Genomic DNA, 23,680 nt, shown 5'->3' with positions numbered 1-23,680 from the left:
GGTCTACCAAAAGCCAAGGCTCTCACCCAGGCGCTGCCCGAAAGGCTGGGTGCCAGCAGGAGGCCGAGCCACACGTGTTTAACCACAGCCGACTGCCACCAGCGTGAGCTCGGCCACTTCCCCCCGCTCCCTCCTGCCCGGCCGCCAATCAGAACTGAGGCAGGTGCACAGTTCAGCTTCCAGAGGCCGCTGCCAATGGGGGCCCGAGGCACAGGGCATCCACGTAGCCAACTTTCCATGTTCACCCCGGTCCATCTGTCCATCCGTCCATCCATTGGCTAGTATTTAAATTGCGTCCGCGAGGTGCTCGGGACGGTGTTAGGTGCCCAGATTCAATGGTGTTAAAGCAGCTGTGGAATCTTTGCTCCAGGGGAGTTTAGAGATATTTGAAAATACAGGTTTTATTAGTATTCAGATTTAGTGAAGCCAGCAGATGGGGGGGGGCGGGGGGACAACTGCCTTGAAAGGAGGGTGTGTTGCAGTTCCTAAGAGGAAGGGGTGGGCCCTTCCTCAGGCTGCATGGGGACGCCCCAGGCCCACGAGGAGGCAGAGGGAGTGAGGGGGAAATGCAGGCCAGAGGCTGTGCTGTGTTTCCACGGGAAGGCAAGCAGGGCAGGCAGGCTTCAGATTGGCTGGCTTGAATAATTTCCACAAGCTCAGGGGGCACAGGGGCTGTCCCTAGCTGTCTGGGACCTGGCCCTGGCCACCTGGCTCTGCATGACGAGGGCAGGTAGTGTGCAGTGTGAAAGCCTGGGGAGCAAGGCGGCTGCGGTAGGAGCCCCGGAGGTCAGATTGTGCATGGGAGGTGTGTTCGAGCTGGGCTGTGTGCTGTCGCTAGGAACTGGCTGGCCCTGGAGGACGCAGTGCCCCTAGTGTCAACAAGGCCCCCCAGTTGTCAAAGCATCAGGAAAAAGGTCATTCTCAGTACAACAGTCTGCAGGGCCTCAATCCCTCCACCTGCAGGTGAGGTCCCAGATGTGTTCGATGGGGCGTGCGCTTTAAATCTTTCAGTGCAAACGCCTGCCCAAGGCAGAGGGTGAGTGTACTCTCCAGTTAGCCGCAGGCCCCAACATGCCCTGTTGCCTTATAACAGGGAACTGGCGTACTCACATTATCTGCTAGCTCTGTAGTTTGTGCCCTGACCTCCTGTTCCCGTATACAGAGAGCATGGCTGGGTGATGTGTTCCTCTGCGACGTTGCAGTCATTAATGATACCTGCCAATCGACTCTACTGACCTGCCTGGCTCTCTAAGAGTGAGTTGTGGTCCGGGCTGCCCCCGAGGCCTGGGTCCCCGCCCTGAGGCCCTGCACCCTCGAAGCCTCCCCATTGCAGCAGGCGTGTGGGGTCACCTCACACATGCAGAACACCTTTGCAAGTGCTTCTTTCCCATCGCCTCGTACACAACCCCTCCAAAAGTGACAGAACAGCTATTTCTCCCATTTGAGAGACCGGAAGAGCAAAACCAATGCCGTGGCTCACACAGGCATGCGCTGGTGAGAGGTAGCACCTGAGGTGGAGCCAAACCCTTTCCACCCCTGACCCCGGCTCCCTTTTCTGTCCAGCTCCGGTCTGGGCAGGGCCCCAGGGAAGCACGGGGCTGGGGTGGAAGTAGTCTTCAGGCAACGATGCTCATTGACTCACCAAACAGATGTTTAATGAGCACCTACTACACAGCCCAGGCCAAATACTAGAGAGAGGACCATAGGGGGTGGAAGAGGGAGGCAGAGAGCCTGCCTGCAGGGAGCAGGTGGTCAGGAGATGAGATTGAGTCGTTGACGAAACTCTGCTACAAGGTGACTGGCCCCTGGGTGAGGGACCAGTGGCACAGGGCCGGCTGGTTCTGAGCATCTCTTCCGTTCACGAGCTCGGACGTTTTGTCTTTCCCTTACGTATCAGGATGTGAAACTTCATACGCTGGTGGTGAAGTGATCTCTCTCTCTTTCTCTCTCTCTTATTTTAAGATTTTTATTTATTTATTTTCAGAGAGAGGGAAAGGAAGGGAGAACTAGAGGGACAGAAACGTCAGTGTGTGGTTGCCTCTCGCATGGCCCCCACTGGAGACCTGGCCTGCAACCCAGGCATGTGCCCTGACTGGGAATCGAACCGGCAGCCCTTCGGTTCGCGGGCCTGAAGTGATCGCTTTAAGAACAAAAACAAAACACAAGAATGAGTGGCTCCGTTCTCGTGGAGATAGCTTTTTACTCCAGCCCCGGTGAGCTCCGGAGAATGGAGAATGGAGTTAGCTAGTTCCCCGTGCTGGCTTTGTTAACGGGGACAGATGTCCCTTCACGCGCTGGAGAGTCGGGCGCTGATGGATCGGGACCCGCCGCCCAGGTTCCGGCTCTGGCTCTGGGAGCACGCTTTGTTTACGAGCCTTGCAGACCTCACGACCCGCGCTCCGTCTCTGTTTATTTTCCCTGGGGCTGCGGATGTTCTAGAACCTGCGTTTCTTGAAGCGCCAAACGGTTTTGTGGAACTACTAGCTTCCGGGGGTTTAGAATGTGTGTTTCTCCTCCAGGTCCGTGGCACACAATGCCGTGAGCTCTGAAAAAGGCTGCCTGCAGGGCAGGGAGGGAAGAAGGCGCCTGCCCGGCCCGAGGGCCAGGGGAGCGTCCCTGTGGAAAGGCCCCCAAACCTCGGCTGGGCAGAGCAGTTGGACTTCCCTTGGATTCCCAGCCCGTGCACAGCCGCTCAGGCAGAGGCCCGGGGTCGCTCTCCTCCTCCTCTGAGTGAGAGTGCTGTAGGTCGTGCCCTCTCCGGGTGCTCAGAGAGCGCTGATGGTGCTGCACCCACCGGGAAGGGGGATGCTTTTCCCGTTTCCCACAGAGCCACCGCGGAGGGGCACCTGGAGGTGGCCGGAGAGTCTCTCCCCTCCTGCACGACTGTGTCTGATCCGTCGGGGATCCTCTAGATTCTTCTCCCAAACGCAGCCTGAACCGACCTAGCTAGGCCTTCCCGCTTCCCCAGCCCCGGGCCCTGACCAAGCTGCTTCCCTCCTCGCTTGTCTCGATGGCCGTAACAGCCTCCTCCGTGGTCAGTGCTCCTCTCTCCGCAGCCCCTCCCCACCTTCCTCCAGAGCCCATCTTTGAATAGCACAGACCTGGCCGTGCTGCTCGCTCAAGTCAGCCCCCCCCGCCCATGCCTGTGCTTGTTCTCAGAATAAAAACTCAGGTCATGACTATGGTCTCCTTATGCTAAGGTCAAGACAGGCTCGCCTGCCTCACCAGCCCCGTCTTCTGCCCCTCTGGGGCTGTGTCCGCTTCTCGGGTCTTGCCTGAGGACTCTGTTTTACACAGCCCCCCCCCCCCAATGCACCCCTTCCCAGCCTCTTCGGAGCCCTGACTCCATGACTGTTTTTATCTGTTACCAGTTCGTGACCTCTCCCCCCAAGGACAGAACTGAATGGGGTCCGTTGTGTGCCTGGCCCCGAGCAGCCAGGCGGCAGGGCGCCCGCAACGTTGAGTGAGTGAGTGAGTGAGTGAGTGAATGAATGCCAGCATCTCAGGTTTCGGTTGCTCTCCCTCACAGCCTGGCACCTTAGTGTCGTGCCTTGCTAATGGCTAGCCCTGTGACTGTCACACAAAGGCAGACTTGGGAGGGCCGGAGCGGCCCGCCACTTCCTAAGCGACCACCTTGCGCTGAGCACACTGTGACTTTATCGGACTTAGCAGTGGGCGTGGCTCCCAAGGTATCGGCAGCGGCTGGACATTGAACCTGTACTAGGGCTCATGGTGGGTGGGCCAGGACAGGGACCCAGCCCACAGTCTTTTAGGCCCCACAGCCCACCCCCTTTCACTCCGCCAGGCTGGGCCCGGTTTCGGCTCAGGCGAATCTTGAGTCATTCCAGCTAAAAAACAATGGGGCTCTCTCTCATCTTTTGGGGCGAGGGCCGCCATGCCCCTGGTCTTGACCAGTTCTTCCTTTTCTCCTGCAGGACAGGCTGAAGGGGCTTCGCCCGGCCAGCAGGGTGGAGCCGGATGCTCTTCTCTTAAAAAGCCTGGCTTTGTATGTGCAACCATTTTTTCCCCCTTTAGCGATATACCATGACCATCTTTCCGTGCCAATAAACATAATTATACACCATCAAAAAAAAAAAAAAAAAGGCCAGTTTCAAGATTATCTAGGGAAGATAAATGTTTCCCTTGTGCTAATTTCAGCACAGTTTACATGCTGTTTTGCAACATGGGCAAACTGTTTTCTTCTTATTTAGGCATTTAAACTCTGTTTTTTAAACTGTTATGGCATACGGATCGCCTAAGAGTAACAGATGTCTGCTTGATAGAGATGTTCCCAGGGAAAGAATTCACTTCGCTGCTTCTCAGTCTCCAGAGGGAGGCTGACGGTGCAAGTATGTGGCTTTTGGTCCGCATGTGTGGCTGCTCTTACCCCTGCAAGAAGAGGGGGAAGAAAAGCAGGCGGCCTTGTAAGTATCTGCATGCGCAGCTCCTGGTGATTACGGAGGTGAGACCCTGGTCCGCCAGGAGGGCGGTGTTTGCCCCCGCCAGAGGGGGTCAGTCCCCGAACTGTCCTAGGTGGGTGTATGTGGGTCCACTTTTTACTAAATTTGCAGCTTTCCCCAGAGTCTAGGCAGTGAGAGAATTTCTTTCCGTTACTTTTCTTATTATTTTTCTTGACTGTTGGTCACCATGAGAATTTTGGTTCATGAAGTTCGATTGCCTAAACCCTCGCCCAGCTCCTCCACTTTTTAGCCGTGTTGTCTTGGGTCAGTCACAGATCTTCCCAAGCCTCACCTTCCTCGCCTGTTAGGTGGGGACAACATGGGTTCCCCCATACGATTCAGTGAGATAACTGCACAGCACAGGGCCCTGTCCATAGGGAATCAGTGGATATTAGGGACCCGGACAGGCCGTGTGGTCTATCCAAGGTTCTACAGGGAAGGCTCGCAGATTCGGGCTAAGTCCCGACTCCTCCGCTGGGCTCGTCGCCACGGCCTCTGAATGGTGGGAGGAGGAACCCCAGAGTGAGGCGGTGGGTCTGCCTGTGGTTCCAGTGACTGAACCGGAAATGGGTCTGCAAGCAGGAGGGTGTGGCAAAGAGTGGCACAGGGCAGTGGGGGAGGGGGGGCGAGAGTGGTGGGGTGGGGTGGGGGAGAGACCCGGTGGGCCCTGGGATTGGGTAACACAGCCAGGAGATGGCTCCGTTGGCAGCCCAGAGCCAGGTTCCTAGTCCAGCCAGGTGGCCAAGTTCAAGGGAAGGATGTCCGAGAGAAGGTTGCCGGCAGAGGGGTTGGCCAAGGGAAGACCTGGGAGAAGGGCTGTCTCTCCTAGAGGCACTTTGCATCCAAAGGAAGGGTCAGGGAATGTGGTAAATGTCCTTTGGGGAGTCGCTTGTGTTGTCAGCGACTTTCCCTGGCAAGCAGGAATGATGGCTTTCTGGGGAGGAACTGCCCTGTGCCGTCCAGGACGCCCAGGGCTCCGCAGAACCCCACCCCTTGGAGAGGAACAGCAGTCTTCCCGAAGTTCCCTGCTTGGGCTCATGGGGGCGCTGGTGAGCCATGGAGGGCGGGAGAGGCCTGCAGCTCGGGAGGAACCTCCAAGGCCCTGGGCACCCCCACCCGCAGAGGTCTCCCCAGAGAGGTGCCCCGTCCCCAGGCCCGGATATATAAGGGGTCTGTGTGCTAACCAGCTTCTGAGAGCCCAGGTCGTGGGATGGAGAAGCCCTGGAATGTTAGTCCCCTGCCCGCTGACCAGGGCCACCGCCCTGGCTTCCAGGGGGCAGTGGCGCTGCGCTGTGGGCGGGCAGCAAGGGCAGGGACCCGTGTTCTTACCCCTCCCGGCACCCCCGGCAGTCCCGCGGCAGCACAGGGAGGAGCAGGAGGCACCCCTGCTTGCACGCAGGCTTTCTTTCGCTTCTTGTCAGGGGTGCTGGGCTCCTCCCACCTGTCCCGCCACCTGGGCCTCCGCGGGCCCCAGAGACCCCAGATATCCCACCGCGCGGGCAGTGGGAAGCTGTTTCATTCATTTCTAAAATCACTGCAGATTTTAAAAAAATGCTTGGACACAATGTTCTGATGGGAGTTTACTGCCTTTTTAAATAACGACCAGACTTTGTACAAGCAACTGCCTGGTACTACAGATATATTACCACGGAGATCAAGACGTGACTGGCTGTGTACACAGCGGCTTAAAGTTCAAAACGGCTGGGGTATTAAATTCCTCCCTTTCCCATGATCGGATTTTAAAAGTGTATCTCCAGATCCTCATCTTTTGTCGCTGGTGTTTGTTCTGAAAAGTAGTTATTATTTCTGAAGCTTGTTCTCCCGGGATAATAGGCGGAAGTCCCCCTCTTGCCTGCCCAGCTCCCCGGGATGCACTGTTATGTGGGGGGCGAGGAGAGTAAATAAAACTGAGGTGTAACTACTGTTCAGTAACGGGCACGCAGCTTCAGTGGACAGCTCAGTGGCTGTCCACGTTTGCACACATGTCATCACCACCACCAGGGCCAGCCACAGGGCTCTGCCCACGGCCAGGGGCACCAGTGGTAAGGGGCATCTTCTCAAGAATGGCGCCTGAGGGGAACCTGTGACCACGGCCCTGGGACTGGGGGCCCTGCGGGTGCTGGGGGTGGGGTGGGTATTCGCATCTGACAACTTAGTAGCTGATTGAAAAAAAAATACATAATTTAAGATGGTAAGAGTTTTGCTGTTTCATTCCAAAATAAGCAAAATTAACTACCAATGGAACAGGCGCACCTGTGAGCACCACATAGCTTCGCAAACCTTGGAATCAGGTTGATGCCACCACCTTTTTATCCTGTCCCACAATTGCTTTTGCATGATTATTATTATTATTATTATTTTGATCCCAGCCACTACCGAAAATGAGCTTTGCAAAGGTGTGACTCCATCAAGAGGCACGCAGCGTGGTCCGAGGTCGGCGCGGTTAACGCGTGAAGCTGACCCACGGGGCCGGTCATCGCTGTGCATCCCTTGAAAACCGAACACAGCCTGTGACTCTCCTGCTAGTTTGCTCTGACACCTGGGTGCCGCGGCGGGCGGTTTGCGAGCTATGGTGGGTGTGCACCACCTGGCAGCGTCAGCGGTCACGGTCACAGTCGCAGGCTGTTGGAAGGCAAAGCGAACAAGGACAGGCTTGGCTCAGCCGAGTGAAGAGAGAAGAACTTCACCTCCTTCCTGGAGCCCTGCTTCCGAATGTTGCTGCACTTCAGAAACACCCGAGAGACGGATCCGGGTTTCAGGTATTTGTTTAAAGAGGGAGCCCACCTAATGGCCTGGCTCAATAATCCAAAGACCTTGGTGGGAGGACAAGTCCTTTTGGTTCATCTCTGCCACAGAATTCACTCCCAGAGGAGACGATGAAAGAAGACAGAAGTCTCCGAGAACAAGCCTGGGCCTGGATCCAGCCAATAGGGTGATGCCGGTGTCCTTGAGCATGCTCTTCGCTCACCGGCTCTCTCCAACAGGTGCTGGCTGAGCCCCTCCCCGCTGGCAGTCCTTGAGCCCGGGCTGGGCCGACCCAGAGGCCCAGGGATGGAGAGGCCCAGCCCTGCCCTTGAGTCCCTGCTGCGGTGGGGGCGAGGGGCCTGTGTGATGGCTCTCTCTTTCGGGCATGACTCGGCGTCAGGGTGGATTTCGGCAGCGGGGGTGCCGTTTTCCGGGGCTACTGACGGAGGCTGTCTCACGTTCTCTCCTCCCCGTTCCGCACCAGACGAGCCCGTTTCCCCCACATCACAGTAGGCAGGGGCAACTAGGGGCTCTTTGTCTCGGCAAGTGTCAGTATTTTCTTGGTGAATTGTTAAAATTGTAAATTAAAGTGTTGAGGGCCTTTCTATGGTTTCTTTCTTTAAAAATATTTTTATTTATCTTTAGAAAGAGGAAAAGGGAGGGAGAAAGAGAGGAAGAGAAACATCAATGTGCAGCGAGAGATACATTGATCAGTTGTCTCTTGCATGCCTCCAGCTGGGGACCTGGCCCGCAACCCAGGCACATGCCTTGACTGGGAATCGAACTGGCAACCCTTTGGTTTGCAGGCCGGCACTCAATCCACTGAGCCACACCAGCCAGGGCTATAGTTTCTTTCTTTATTCCTTAATAAGAATAATAAGAATAACTGCATGTTTATAGTATTCTGTCCAGCTCACATATACATGATCTCCACTGAAACTAAAACCAGCCTGTGAGGCCCACAGGGGAATGGGGAATGTTGGCCCCATTTTGCAAATAGACAAGTGGGGATGACAGGTTCAAGGTCCCTGGGAAGTAAGTGGCTGGCCGGCTATGCCCATGGTCCTGGCTCCTCCCTTCAGGCTCTTGGTTGTAGCACCTTCCAAACTCCCCCCTGGGAGAGAACTGCAGCTGTGAACCTGAGGAGCCGTCGGAATTCCGGCTGGTCAAGGCGAACTCGTTTTCCTTAAAGACGTGCGTCTGCTCAGACACCTGGGGCCCCTGCTGTACACCAGGCGCTGCGCGGGCAGGGCTAGGTCGTCTCCTTCTCCCTCCCACAGCCTCCACTGGGAGCGGCTGCGCGGGGTGGGAAGGGTGTGTGCCCGTAGGGGGAGTTCGCTCAGGGAGAGAAGTCAAACATCCCCGGGCAGGAAGAGAGTCCCCTGTCCCTGGAGGCATTCAAGCAGAGGCTGGGCAGTCGTGTGGTACGGGGGCGTTCGGACGTCACCTGCGATTGGACCGGATCGGACTGGCTGACCCCTGAAGCAACAGGAGGCTGTGGGTTTCTGTTCTGGAAGTTGCTTCTCAGGAAAGAGGGAGATCACACCTTCGTTTTCACCCAGAGAGAGAGAGCAGGAAGTGAGTTTAAAAGAGAGATTTGGGAGAAGAAAAAAATACCCCCAAGGCATGTTTGTTGCAACATTCGAACCAGCTCTTAAGTTCAGGCCCTGGAGAGCTTTGAGGACATCATCAAACAGAACCATTTCAATGGAATAATTAATATTAATTCAGCAGCCTTCCCCTGGTCCCAGCCAACTTCGTCACTGGGGAGCTGATCCCTGCCAGCTGAGTTCCCCCCCGCCCCACCCCTTGCCCAAGGAGGAAGGGTCCTTTCTAGGCCAGAGAGCTCAGCCTGAGCTACAGAACTGGGAAGACAGAGGGGAAGGGAGGGGCAGCCGGGAGGACTGCAGGAGTGGGGGGTGGGACGTGCTGGGGGGGAATGGGGAGTTTAACGAGTCCCAGAACTCGGTATTTGGATCTCCTTCAGGGTTTTGAGGAAACAAGAGGAAACACACTGGCCTGTGTGTCTTCAACGGCACAAGTCCCCTGAGGCTGGACCGTGTGGGTCTGCGTTGTATCAAGTTTGCTTCATTAACCCTTGGGCTGCCTAAGGGTCGCCCCTGTGGGAGGCGGTGCTCATTGTCGGAGGGTGTGGAGAGAGGGGCTTCTAGTCTTTGACTTGCCTTAGGAGTGGCGCCCTTTCTCCCCCCTAAGAAAACGCCCCCGCCCTGCAGACAGCAACGCACTCGCTCTCCCGAATGAGCTCCTTCGAGCTTCACTACAGGTGTGGAGAGAACGCACGGCTAATGTGCCCATTAGGCAGATGGGAAAAGTGAGGCTCAGAGGCACGTGTGACAGCTGCGTGGGGAGCACGGGGGCCTTTACGCGTCCTTTTTCTGGTTGCCTTTCCCTCTGCCCGCCCCGTGCCCACTGGACTCTCTCCCCACCTGAGCTTGGCTTGCAGAGTCCTCAGGTTGGTCGGCTTCCCCGTCCCCAGAGCAACTCCCCAGTCACGTTGGAACTGAAGGCTGAGCTGTCTGTCATTCTGGGGTTTTATTCTGAGCCTTTCTTTGCTTCTCGGAGACGCATTTAAAAAACCCGTTGAACTGTTTGTGGAAATGACAGGACACTCGGCCTGGCGAGGCATCACGTAGGTGGTGGCGTCTGGGTATCTATTCTTCGCAGACAAAGACACGGCGCTGCTAATTACATCTGTCCCGGCTGGCTGTGCCCATGTGGCCCTCGGTGCGGTGACTGCTCACGGCGTTCCCGGCTCAGATGGGAAAGGGAGGCAGGGCTCCATTCTCTTCGCGGTGTTCACAGAGAGAGCCACGCCAGCGGTCCTGTTTCCATTTTGCTGCTGTCGCTGGGGGGGGGGGGTCAGGACAGGGGGAACAGGGTGTTTCTTGGAAGCAAATGGGGCAGCGCAGGGGGGAGGCAACACACATTGCCACTCAAAATGAAACCGCGCGTGGTTTCGCTTGCAGCAAGTTCAAAGGACCTGCCAGGGAGAGCTGCAGGTGCTGCTTCTGAGCAGCATGAAAAAGAAAAGCGAACAGGCTGCTCGGCGGCCCCTCTCGGGGAGGGACGGTGTGCGGGTCGCTCCTTCCAACAGAGAGAGATGAGGGTGTGGCGTGGCAGAGGGAGGAGAAACAGGGACCATCAAGTGCATGTTCAAGAAAAACCTCTGCACCCGGCGTTCTCCATGGAAACGGCGGCTGGGACAGAACAGGCGTCGCGCCGGAAGATGCTGAGAAACGCAACAGAAGGACAGAACTTTTTGATGCCGCTCAAGTTCAGGCTGCAGAAACCGCAGCTTCTTCAGAGGTGGGACCAGTTCAGTGACGGTTTTTTCCTTTAATGTGGGAAAAGCATTCCAAGATGCTACTCACCCTGCAGCCCTGACTTTCATGATCGCACTGGTCTAGAGGGGGCGGGGGCTGACGGGGTCCTTCGGTTCAGAGCAGCAGAAACCACGCTGCTGGTGGGGTGTCCCGGCCCAGCCCCCCGGCAGCGGCTGCCCCAGGATCGGAGGGGAACCGCTCACTCATTCCTTGTTCGCCCCGTCCATGGTTTCCCAGAGCGAGGGCGCAGATGCGCCGAGCTGTCTGGGAAGAGCTCCCAAGATGTTGGTTTCTAGGTTTTCTGTTTGTTCTTTTCCAAGTAAACACACCCACATGGGATGCTGTTGGTTCAGGGGTTGTTCTGTGACTTCCGGCGGTGTCCAGCCTTTTGGCGTCTCTGGGCCACACAGGAAGAGGAAGAGTTGTCTTGGGTCATGCATGAAATACACTGTGACACATAGTCACGAAAAAAATCACATAATGTTTTAAGTAAATTCCCGATTGTGAGTTGGGCTGCACGCATAGCCGCCCTGGGCCGCAGGTGGGATACCCCCGCGCACGGCAGTGATCCGTCCCCAGCAGGGGCTTCCCCGGGTGGCCCGGGCCGCGCGACAAACAGGCATGTTTAATAGTCACATGCAGTGAGGCGCCCTCACCGAGGGAGACGGAAAGGCCGCGTCACTCCCGGGTTGCAGCGCGGGTCGGCGCGTGGGACCGCCCCAACTATCGAAGTGCTCCTTTCTCTCCCTCTCCCTCTCCAGTGGACAGAGTTTCATCTCTGTGTGAGATGAGCTGATGAACTTTCTGGTACCCAGAGACTCTCAGATGGTGGTGGGGGTCCCTTTTCCCGAACCCCAACCCTACCCAACACCCCCCCCCCCTGCAGCAGCCTTCCCCTCCCTTTTGCATCCTCCCCTGGGTCCGAGCTGACCTGCCCCAGCTCAGACTTGCCCCCCACTTCCCTGAGGACATCCCAACCCCGGGACCCTGAAGACTCCACTGTCACAGGCCACGACCTTCCTTCTGGGCCCTGCAGCCAAACTGCCGTGGGGGGGCGGGGGGGCGGGGGTCTGTTCGGGCGGCCTCAGCCACCAGCCATTTCCTTTCTGTCCCTCTCTCCCTCTCCATGGCCAAATTGATCAAGTCCATATTTTCCTTTTACATATCTAGAGACAAAGAACAAATGTGTTCAGTTTGGTTTGTGGTTCCGTTATAAACAAATACCAGGACGTTCTCCCGGCCCGCTGCAGCCGGCTGCGGTCGGTGGATGGGTACACACGGGTACACACGGCGGGGCCTCGGGCCTGTGCTGGCCGAGGAGGCGGAGGGGGCGGAGGGGGCCGAGGGGGCCGAGGGGCAGAAGGGTAGAAGGTAGAGCAGGGATCCAGAGGAAAGGGTAAAGCCGGCTGCGAGGAAAGCGCTTCCAAACCACTGGGGGCTGTAATGGACAGGAGGGGGTGGGGGACTTCCGGCGCAAGAGGCCATTTGCCTCGCTGCCCTCGTGACCTCCCACGTGGCGTGCCGGATCGGCACGTGGGGCTCGGAGCAGGACAGCCAGTCACGTGGCCGTGATCGCTTGCGGATCAGCCGTTGGGGGAGCGTGCGCGCCCCAGGAATCGGCGAATGCTGCGGTCACCGCTTTCGCCCCTCCACGGAGAGCCTGCTGGTAAGCTTTGCCCGCACCCCACTGAACACGTGCGGGCACAGGGGGTCGCTCTCACAGACGGTGTGATAGCTATTTGTCTTTGTATCTGTCGATCTGTATCTATCTCATCTGTTTAATTCATGGGACAGGGCGGGGGGAGCCATTCAAAAAATCTAGAAACACCTTCTCCGATGGGCCACTAGGAAAAACAAATGGGCACGTGGCGAGCTCAGACCTGTGCGGTGGGAACGTGAAAATCGAGGGTGAAAAGCGATAGAGAAACACCTGTTCAGCAGATTTTGGAGGACAGACAGAGAAATAAGGTCAAATCCATTCTGTACAGAATAAAAAGTTACTTAAAAAGTTTCATTCCTTCTTCAGCCTTTCAGAATTTCCCCAAATTATGTTGCAAAGGGGTGTGATGTCATGCACCCCCCACCCCCAGTTCTTTAGAAATGGCCCCAACGCCCAACTGCAAGACCAGCCGAGAGGAAGGCAAGGCCTTCTGGGAAGACACCGCCCGCAGCCTGGGTGGGCGGGGACCCGGCCGGCGCCCGACACCACCCTCGGGCCTGGCTTGCGACAGTGTGTGCGCATCACCCAGGCTTCTCCCGTTCACGTGGATGAAAGCTTGTGTATCATTTACAAGAACATGAACAAAATCCCTGAACTACACTCTCCAACCTCAAACCCTCTTGTTGTTTTTGGAATCTGCGTCCAGTCCCGGGCCACTGGGAAAGGGGTGCCTTTGCAGCCGGGCCAGTGACGCAGCCCAGATGCTCGTCCACGTCAAGGCCATGACCAGCCTCCGCGGAAGGATCAGCCTCCGCGGAAGGATCTCCCTCCGCATCGGCAGGGACTTGGCGTGACAGCATCGCACTTCCGTTGTCTTTGTCTCCCTCAGCTGCCCCTTATCGTGCCAGCTTGGGCTCCCTTTTGCGGGACTGGCGTAAAGATGGCTTCAGAACCCAAAGCTGGGCAGTGGGGAAGTTGGCGGGGAGGTTTGTTTGGTTCATTCTGTGCCGACCTAGTCCCAGTTAAAGTGGGGCCGGGCAGCTGAAGAGCTGGGAATTTCAAGGGGTGAGCTTGCTGAGAGGTGCCCGGGGGCTTTGGTCCACGGTGCCAGGTGGCGCCAGACGCACGCACGGTGCTGGGTAGTGCGGAGGGAGTGGACAGGGCCCGACCCTGCCCGCTGAACCTGAACCTGCTGCACCGCCAGTGCCAGGCGGGGCAGCTGGTCCTGCTGGGGGCCACCCTGTGCTCCCAGGACCAGCAGAAGCCAGGTGCCAGACTCATTTCTGCAGACAAAGAGAGAGTTCCTGGCACACACAACACCCATTCCCATGGCCCCTGGGCGTTTCAGCGCTCGTCACAACATCCTTGCCCAGTGTGGGCCAAACACAGCCGGTGCCAAACCGGGCAGGGCTGGATGCGCGGCAGGAAAACCCAGAAAGCGCAGTGAGCTGCCCTCAGACCCTGCCGGCTGGCCTCATGCTGCTCCCAGCCCTCCCTGTCCTGAAGCCAGAAGCTCTTGGATGACCAAGTTCCTTGAAAGGGAGGGGCCCTGGGGCAGCAGTGGACAGACTGGTTCTTGGTGACTCAACGTGGGAACATGTTAGAAACAAGTTAAATGGACCAAAGGAATGGGTGGTCAAAGCCACCTCACGTGGCCTCCGGGGGCGCTGCCGACGGCTTCAGTGTGCAGCTGCTGGGGGCCTCCCTCTGAGCCCTCAAACCCCATCTCCCCAAAACCTCAGGGAGCTGGGGCTTGGCCCACGGGGCATGGACTTTGTTTCAGAGATGGAAGCCTGAGGGTGAGAGGGGGTAAAGGAATGTGGGGTGAGGGGGAGCAGGTGTGAGACCTTGGGAGACCGGGAGGTCAGGCAGAAAGGCAGAGACGAGAGACAACAGGCGACAGAGAAGGAGCGGAGGCAGAACGACGCACACGGACATGGGGAGCGGGCGAGCGAGTGCAGAGGAGAAAGAGAGCGAGGCGACGGGAGGTGTGTTCCAGACCCAGCTCCTCCCTCCCGCAGAGGCAGGTGGGGGCCCCAGGTGACCGAACCCACAGTGTCCCCCGGGGCCTGGGGCAGTTTGGAGGACCAACCCGGCCTCCCTGCGCCCCCAGGGACGGGGTGAAGGCCATGCAGAGGCTCAGCAATGCTCAGACTCCTCCAGTCCAGCTGCACGCACCCCTCACCACGACCCCTTCCCCCTGGGTGTGCCTTCCGGGTCTGCGGCGGCACCGCGGGTCTCCCTCGGGGCTCGGGGGCCATGTCAGCAGTCGAAATAGGGCCACCGCTTCCTGCCTCAGCTGTGTCAGCACAGAGGGACAGAGGGTCAGAGACTCACCTGGCTCAGCCGCCATCACTGCCTGCTGGAGGGCGGGCTCTTCCACCACCTCAGTGACCGGAGACACTGGACCGCCAGACAAAGAGAAGCAGGCCGAGGTGGCCCTGCCTCTCCCAGGCTCAGGGGCCACCCCCTCCAGCCTCTCTTTCCCTCCTATGATCCTTAGGGAGCTGGGAAGACCCCCTTCTGCAGAAACACTTCTTCCACCTGAGCCAGAGCTCCTCTCAGCAAATGTTGCATTGGCCCCTCAGGGCAGCTGCTGCTGTTAGAGCAGCTGAACGGATGAGGAAACAGATTCAGAGAGGTTGGGTGATCTGCCTGAGGTCACACAGCTAGTAAGTGGCAGAGCCAGGATTCGATCCCAGCTCTCTCTGCGTCCCAAGCAGAGAATGAACAGGTGAATGAGTGATTGGTCAGCATTTAGAATTCTAGAAAGGCTGAGAGGTCCTCAAGTTTATGAGCAAACTCGTGGCCGCTCACCGAGCGTTCACAGCATGCTAGGTTCATGTCGTGCCTGGTTTCCACTGGCTGCCTGCCCTCTGAGGTGGCTACGTACGGCAGCCCTCAACCTGAAATGTCAACCCCACATGGTGCCTATCCTTTCTCCTCACTTTAGTTTCTATTTTCTTACATATGAAATAAAACTTTCAATTGTCAAATAATTATAGATGCACAGCCATATGCAAAGACAGAGCAGAGAGGTCCCATGTACCCTTCACCCAGTTCCCCTGGTGGCTGCGGCTTACGTCACTGAAGTACAGCGTCGGGGCCAGGAAGCTGACCTGGGTCCACCTGTGTGGATGGCTTGGTGCCATTTTTTAAAATGATTTTATTTATTTATTTTTAGGCAGAGGGGAAGGGAGGGAGAAAGAGAGGGAGAGAAACGTCAATGTGTGGTTGCCTCTCGTGCACCCGCTACTGGGGACCTGGCCTGCACAATCCAGGCATGTGCCCTGACTGGGAATCGAACCAGTGTCTCTTTGGTCGGCGGTGGCGCCCAATCCACTGAGCCACACCAGCCAGGGTATTGATGCCATTTAAAAAAAAAAAAATCCTCACCCAAGGATATGTTTACTGATTTTAGAGAGGGGGAGGGGGGAGAGAAACATTGGTGTAAGAGAGAAACATCGATCGGTTGCCTCCCATACACGCCTAGACTGGGGATTGAACCTGCAACCTAGGTACGCACCCTGACTGGGAATCAAATCCTCAAGCTTTTGGTGTATGGATGACGCTCCGACCAACCAAGCCCCCGCCAGGCCTCGATGCCATTTTTGTGCTTGTGCAGCTTTGCGTGACCGCCATTGCGCCCAAGACATAGCACTGTCCCATCATCACAAAGATCTCTCTCACGCTGCCCTGTGGCGTCACCCCGAACCCCGGGCAGCTGCGCGCCTGTCGCCTGCCTCTACAACTCAGAGATTCCGAGAACGATGGGTAACTCCCTGGAGACCCACCCGCGTTGCTGTGGGTGGCAATCCCTTCCTTTTCATTGCTGAGTTGTGTTCTCCGATGCTGGATGCACCTACCATGGGTCACGAAGAACTCACCCATTAAAGGCCGTTTGTTTGTCTCCCGGCTGCATCGCTTTCTCCTGGGCATGTTGAATGGACACGGGATGTATCTATTCCTGTGCCTTTCCACACCTGCCGGGAGGTGAGCCCCACGAGAGCAGAGACTTCTGCCCCTTGTGTCCCTCTTTGTTCGGGGACGGTGCCTGGCCCACAGTGCGAGCTCAGGAAACATTTGTGGAGCCAGCTGTGCTGAGTCTTCCAGAGAAAGGCATTTCGTTTGGGGAAGTGACCTGCCCAAGGTCACAGTCAGTGGGGTGCAGAGCCTGGTCTTGCACCGGCTGCCTCGGCTCAGCACCCCTCCCCACCCCTGGCCAACCCGGCTTCCTTCTCTCTGGCCAAGTGTGGGCAGAGCGGCTCCCGCGTCTGTTTCCTTTGGTGTAAAGGACGGGATGGGGTAAAAGGCAGAAAGCTGTACTTGAACAACAATGAAAACAAACAAGCAAAAACAAAAATAAAGGACGCCTGCAGGGGTTTTCAAATGAAACTTGGCTGACAACCCACAGGGAAGGAAAATAAACAAGAAAAAACTGAAGGGAAATAAACAAGAAAAAAACATGAGGACTGAGAAAATGTTGAACTTGCGAAATTGATTCTTTTTTCTTTTTTCTCTTTAACATGGCGTGCTAGGCACCACTGGGGTCCAAGAGAAGACTAAAAGGGGGTTCACACCCTGACATAATTTACAGGCTGGTTAGGGAGCCGCCGACACAAAACGCTTGGTGCAGAGTAAAGCACGATATGAGTGCGCGCCAAGCCGCCGTTCCCGTACCGGCCAGACCAGCGTCAGTTGCTGCGTGTATTTTCTACAGCTGCTGTCACGGCGACCACAAACGCAGGGGCTTAAATCAACACAGATGTCTTACATTCTGGGGGTCGAGAGTGTACAGTGGGCTGGCCGGGCGTGGGGCGGGGCTGGCGGGGACAGCGAACACTTGCAGTACCCTGGGAACCTACGTATATTATATCGGCCTGTGTTACATTGAAGCAACATTTTAAAATAATAATAATAAAAACGATAAATGAATATGAGCTTCCTATTAGGAAACCCCACTGGACTCCAGTCTTTGGCTGCAAGGAGGAATTACGGGGAGGGGGCAGGGAACCAGGGGCGGCCTCTGCGGGTGGCGGGCAGTGGGCCAAGGACGGGGCACTGAGGGGCGGGCTGCCAGCGCTGTGGGATGGTGCTGGGGCCAAGCTTCTGCCCAAACAGAGCCGCCGTGTGCCAGCGGCCTCATTCTTCTGTGAGCTCTCCAGGGTTCAGGGGGACACGTGGGGAGCCCGGGCCGCTGGCAGTGGGAGCGGAGGCTGGAAGGTCAAGAACTAAGGAGGCCGTGAGGGGTCAGGAGACGACAAGGTGCTCAGGATTCGAGGAGCAGGCTCTTGAGGTCCTGGGGGAAGCAGACAGGTGAGCACAGGAAGAGAAGCCGACAGCCCAACCAGAGGGGAGGGGACCTGTCACACAGGGAGGGGGCGGGGGGGGGTGTCCTGGATGGTGTGAGGGGCCGGGCCTCCAAGGCCACCTTGGAGGCGGGGCCAGACTTCCAGAGGTCCCGCCTTATGTTTCAGATTTGGAGTTCCGCGAGACTCCTGCCTCTCTTGCAAGCCTTTGGCTTAACCAGCCCCTTTCTCTCTCTCTAATTCCAGAGTCTCCCGACACGCAGAACCCTCCTCACCCCTTTCTCTAATTGGGAAATCCGGGCTCTGCTTCTGGGAGCCTCGGGGCGGAAATGGATGCGATTCCTCCAATCCTGTGCGGCGTCTCCCCCCTCTCGCCCCCCGGGCCAGGAGTCCGGCAGAAACAGGCCCCCAGCCTGGGCGCTGCCTCACCCAGGGCCTGCTGGGAATGCCTCGTGCTCCCGGGGCTGGGTTGTGGGCAGGAGTGTGGGCCTAGGACCCCGCCCCGTCCTGAGGTCAAAGATGGAAGGGGGCCCAGAGGCAACCAGCAGGACTGCCCCCTGCAGAGACAGCCTCTAGGCGGGTGCTGTCCTGTCTCACCAAGACACCGAGGCTGCGAGTGGAGGGACCGCTCAAGGTTGCACAGTCAGAAGGGGGCTGTCAGAGCCCAGGAGCCCAGGAGCCCAGGAGCCCAGGAGCCCGGGGCCTCGCCCACGCGGCCACGGAGCCCAGCAGGAGGGAGGGGTCTGCAGAATTCTCAGGCCCTAGGCTGGGGCTCCGGGTTCTGAGGCACTCAGGGGTCCTTCCCTGCCGGTGACCCAGTCCCAGCGTGTGATGGGCTCAGCGGAGGCCGGACACTCAGAACAGCCCTCTCCGAAGAGCCCACCTCAGAGTCATGACCTCTGTCACGTGAGACACGCCGGGCAGGGGTGCGAATGCCCTGCGGGATGTCGGGGTGCCAGTGCTGCCTTCTCCTGGCTCTGGCTTGGGGCCCCGTGGCTGGGGTGCTCCTGGGCCCCCCCCACCCCGGGTTTGGGCTCAGAAGCCAACCGACCTGGAGAGGGCTCAGGTGACAGCCTGAGGCTCTGCCCACTGGACATGGGCTGTGAGAGGGCGGGGCGGGGGGTGGCCAGTGTTCCGGCCACCTTTGGGTGGGGCTGACCCTGCAGAAAGGGTCGACTCAAAGGCAGGTACTGGCGTCTTGGGGGCAACTGTGATACGCGGAAGGCACAGAACAACAGCCCGGCGGAAGGGAAGAAACGGTTATTTTCATTAAGGAATTTATTTCTCTTGAAAAGCCGACAGTGGCTGGATCTGGACACAGCAGCCCTGCGACAGGTCGGATGGAACACACAGACTCAGAGCAGCAGACAGAGCCGTCCCCTCTGCAGTGACCTCCCCTCCCCCAGGTGGAGCTGTTTGCACTCACCAATGTTACATTTCCCTGGAGGGGAACACAGAAAAGAAGCCTCCGCCTACAAGATTGTTTTAACACTACCAGCAGCCACTACACTCTTCTAAATCGAGAACAGTTGTTTTTAATCTATTACAAAAGACGACGTATCAATGGGCCGGAAAAGGCATCTAGATGCTTCTTTGGGGAAGTGTCTCCCCCTCGCAGGGACGGCCAGCTGGGCACATGTCTCAACCGCCGTCCGCAGCACCGGCCTTGACAGTCGGACGAGACCAGACCCCGGGAGCCCCAGCAGGGCCGGCCCGCACGGCGGGACCTCGGAGGCTGGGCTGCCGGGGCCAGAAGGACGCGAGCGCTCTCTCCACCGTTCACGATGCGCAGCGCTGCCGCTTCCAAACGCTCTCTCTCCTTCCGCAACGAAGGCTACAAGGTGAGGGGGTCCCGCCACTGAGGGTGGGGACGGGAGACAACCGGGAGCGGTCCCCCTACGGAGGGTGCAAGTGCCCGCGTGGGTCTGTGAGCACGCAGCAGCCTGGCAGGGCAGCCGGTGTCGCCCCGCCGGTGTTCCCCGCCCCCCCCAGACTCCCGGCTGTCCACGTGGCCACAGCTCCCTCCATGTCGGGGTCTGTCTGGGTCAGCAGCCCGCCCGAGAAGGTCGGTGGGAAACCACCGATGACCCGAGCCTTTGGGAGAGGACAGGTGCAGGGGAGAATAGGGAGCCCCCTGGTGCGCTGGGCCGCCTGCAGAGGCCGGCTGACCCTGGCTTCCTGGAGGGCGGACCCTCGGCCGCACCAGGGCTTGCTCGGCTCACGTCTGCTTGTGCCAGAAGTCACCTTGTGCTCTGGAGGGCTGCTTGTGTGTGTGTGTGTGTGTGTGTGTGTGTGTGTGTGTGTGTGAGAGAGACCAGGCCACGCGGCTCTCCCCCTGCAGGCCGGCCTCCCCCCTGACCCTGGCTCCCAGGCCAGGTGCTCCAGTGGCCAGGGCAGTGCGTTCCGGGGACAGGCGAGCCTGCCTGCGCTGCCAGAGACACAGCGGCATGGTGCTGTCTTGTGGTGCGTGGCGCTTGAAGTGCACGGTGTAGAGGGCAGTGCTCCTGGCCTGGAGAGAGTAGAGACAGCGCTGAGGAGGGATGTAGGGCCCTCCTCTGCGACGGTGGGGCCAGTCTCCGTGAGGCCATGGGGGAGGCCATGGGGGCGACCATGGGGGAGGCCAGGAGAGCCCCGGGTGGGCTGAGCCAGTACTCTGACCCTGGCGGAGACCTCCCCTGCCCCGCCAGGGGCGGAAGCAGAGACGCTGCCGCAAGACCCCGTGCCTCGCCTCGAAGGCACCCAAGTCAGCGCACGTCCGGTGAGACGATGTCACTCCCGGAGGAAGGAGGGCTCTTCTGGGAGGAGCTCAAAGGCTGTAAAAGAGATTTAAACCCACTCCGTCCAAGGAGGCCTCACCCCGGGCAGGTGGGTGGGTGGGAAGGTGGTGTTTTTCTTTAATCAAAAAATACCTCTTAAAAAAATGCAGCTTCAGGACACAAGTGGGAACAGAAGCAGTGGGGGCGGGGGTGGAGGGGGGGCGGCAGAAGGGTTGGGGGCGGGACCCGTGGGGACTCGGGGACGCGGTGGGAGGAGGGCCGATCTTCAGGCAGTGTTCCAAACTAAGCCTTCCCTTCTCCCGGGAGAAGCAAGGGGCCCAAAGGAAGAGGAAGCCTGAAAAGGCCAGTGATTCCGTCCCCGGGTCCTGTGGGCACTCGCCGGGGACCGGAGAATGTGAAGGGAGGCCCCAGCACTGTGTCCAGAGCTCTCACCACGCGGACACACTCAGCAGATTCACGCCTCTTTCCTGCGCCTTCAGGGCCCTTTCCTTCTGCGGTGGACAGGGCGCCGGGCCCTGAGGTATAGAGAGAGGCTGGCCCGTCCACACCCGTCCGATCGGCGAGGGTTAGGCTGCCGTGAACTGGGTGAAATAAAGGAAACTTCTGGACAGAAGCATTGTGACTTGGGCTGGTGACTGTCCCAGGAAGATGACTGACCTTGTCACAAAGAAAGGACGGTCACGAAGAGCTTGGGGACCTTAAAATACTGGTCAAAGGGCTTTCCGCTTCTTGGCAAAGACTGAATGTTAGCCATTTGTATTTATCTTGTATGCAGCCCAAGCAGGGTCACGGGAGCAGCCTCTCGAGACGAGAGTGGGTCTCGAAGGAGAGAATACTGAGCACTAACGGGGTTTGAGGGGAGCCGACTGTCCCTTCTCCCCCACTTGTTTGTCAAATCGCCCCAACACGGCGAGTCCCCAAGGTCAGGCCCCTTCCGAGCAGCAGGGCCCTGGGGTCATGGGCGACTTTCAGGAACAGTCCCAAGGCTGACGTGCTCGCCCCTTCCTCCCGCCTCACGGTGGCCTGGGCCCCACCTGCAGCCGCGTCTGGGCCGGGCACAGCTGCAGGCCCACTGGTGGCCGAGGCAGTGGCGCTCACCCCCTGTGTCAGAAGGACCTGCAGGGCCTGTGAGGGGTGCAGCTGTCCAGGCTGGGGTGGGGATGCTGGCGCAGGGCCCTCCCCCGGAGCAGCCCCGGCAGCAGCCCGGGGGCCGAGGCCAGGTCCGACTGAGGCCGACTGGGTCTCTGGGACCCCGTCAGGCCGGACAGCGGGGCCGGGCGGGGGCTCTCCCTGTCCCAGAGGAGCCGCGGCGGCAGACTGGCTCCTGTCACCTTTTGGAGACGGCAGGGGGCGGCCAGGGGCTCCCTAGGGCCGGACGGCCGTGCTGTGCTGGTGAGGGGCTGCACGCAGAGGCCCTGGTCTGGCAAGGCCCCGAGTCCTCCTGGGGCTGCACGTGCCCCAGAGATGGGGGTCGCAGCAGGAGGTGGCCTCCGCCCCTCCTCTCCCGACAGGTGACAAGGAGCTCATCCTGAGCTTCTTCGGTGGCTGGGCCTCTCCTTGGGCATCCCATCTGCTCGAAGAGCCGGCTCTGCCCCTGCCCCCCCCCACCCTGGGGACAGCGAGTCTGTGGCGGCCCTGGGCAGCTCTCGAGGCCCCGTGACCCTGTGCACACTTCAAGTTCGTGCCCGGCTTCCCTGGGCAGGCCCCTCCCCCTCCACAGACTCACTCCGGGTGACCCACGGACCCCGCTCCAACGCTCCCGTGGGCCACGAAGGTTCGGGGCGCTGGGGGCTCTGGGACTGCTCCTTATCACCGCTACGCACCTCTTCAAGACAGAGGAGAACGAACACCCCAAACACGTGCCTCTTGACAACACACCGGCTTGAGCAGTCCTAGCCTGCCCGGAAGGAAAGAGGCCCAGAGAACACCGCGCTGAAGACGCCCGGGTCGGCACGCGGCCACCTCCCGGCAGGAAGGGGAGGCGGCAGCGCCACCGGGAGAGGGCGCGCCCCGACGGAGTGGCGGCTGGGCTGGAGGGGGGAGGGTCCCCGGGGCGCCTGTGCGCATTTAATTCCGGTTCTCGCAGGTCAGCACGGGGAGATGTCCGCGGGAGGGAAAAGTTATAGAGATGGATACGACCAGTGCTTTACAGGTGAAATGTGAATCATTTTCTACATTTAATAAAAACGTTTTCTCATTTGAGGCTGTGGAAGTCTGGGGTCACATTTTTTTGGGGGGGTGTAAGTCCCCCCGCCCCCTCTAAAATGTCTGAAAACGCATGGCTTGACAGTGGCTGCACAGAAAATATACACCCTCAGAGTCTGACTTTCATTTAAATACAAATATACAAAATGTAAACTGAGACGATAGAGAAATTTACAAAACTTTCCTTTAAAAATAATAAAGACAAAATTCAGTTCTAGGTATGACGCTATTAAAATACGTGCACGTCGTCGTATCCGGCTGGACTTCTATTGCGATACTCGACAGAGACAAAGCCAGTCCGCCCCGGGCTGGGGGCCGCCTCCGCACCCCCAGACCTGAGTGGGAACCTCTCGGAGGAGCCCCGGGGCTCTGCGCGGAGGGGGCGGCGGCCTCCTCCCTTCCCCGTCTCCCGGGGGGCTCCCCCGTCCGCCCAGCCGGAGCAGGCGCTCCGCGGGCCACGAGTTCTGCGTCTGAGGACAAGGGTCCAGGCCGGTCCCACGGTGGACGTCCAGGCCACGCTGCCACTAGCTGCTTCCGGTGGAGTTAGAGCTGACATGGTTTGAATTTATGTGGTGGTTATAACTGGTCTTGGAATTGGGCGAACTCTTGGCACTGTTCTGATGCTGCGGGGTGGGGGGCGCGGGGAGATAGAGGGGGAGAGAAAGCGAGTCAGTCCGTGTGGGGTCCGGGCCTGCGACCCGGGCACCCCAGGGGCTGGCGGCCGCACACAGGGGCCTGGGAGTCGAGCGCCCTCCCCTGCAGACCTGGGCAGCCAGCGCCGCCCCTCTCTCTGGGTGTGTTGCCCCCCGTCCCGGGAATGTCCCCCTGTCTGGGGACATTCTGCCGCAGGAGTGAGGCAGGCAGTGGGGTGCTCCGGGCACGTGGAGGCCAGAGAGGCAGCTAAGTGGCATGTGGCTCACGGCACCCCCTGCCCCATCGGAAAGAACTGACCCAAAACGTCAGTGATGCCCCGGGGGGAGACCCTGAGGAAGGTCTACTTGGGGCCGGCCCTGCCTCTTCCACCCCGGGGTCCCCTCAGCCAGGGGCCTCAGACAGGCTGCCTGTCCCCTCCAGGCTGCTGCCGACCCCAGTCTGGGAGCCCCCCGACGGAGGTGGGCCGCTGCAGCTCGGGTCTCCACGGTGGGCGTGCCTGGGCCCGGTGCCAGGGTGGCGGCCAGGA

At 58.9% G+C, this 23,680-nt stretch overlaps 1 protein-coding gene across 3 annotated transcripts in view; it reads right to left on the bottom strand.

The window, feature by feature from the left end:
• Nucleotides 1–22,440: 22,440 nt before the first annotated feature.
• Nucleotides 22,441–23,680, bottom strand: part of GRK5 (G protein-coupled receptor kinase 5) — a 186,836-nt gene continuing 185,596 nt past the window's right edge. For all 3 annotated transcript variants that reach the window (XM_045854447.1, XM_045854448.1, XM_045854449.1), the window contains one exon: nucleotides 22,441–23,123. In XM_045854447.1, the coding sequence (XP_045710403.1) occupies nucleotides 23,025–23,123 (99 nt within the window). In that variant the 3' untranslated portion in view covers nucleotides 22,441–23,024. The remainder of the gene's footprint in view (nucleotides 23,124–23,680) is intronic.

Source organism: Phyllostomus hastatus, unplaced genomic scaffold (assembly GCF_019186645.2).
Source record: "Phyllostomus hastatus isolate PE091 unplaced genomic scaffold, TTU_PhHast_1.1 phas_scaffold_1066, whole genome shotgun sequence".
Taxonomy (NCBI): domain Eukaryota; kingdom Metazoa; phylum Chordata; class Mammalia; order Chiroptera; family Phyllostomidae; genus Phyllostomus; species Phyllostomus hastatus.
The sequence above is the reverse complement of the archived record's forward strand: the minus strand, read 5'-3'. Positions and strand labels throughout refer to the sequence as shown.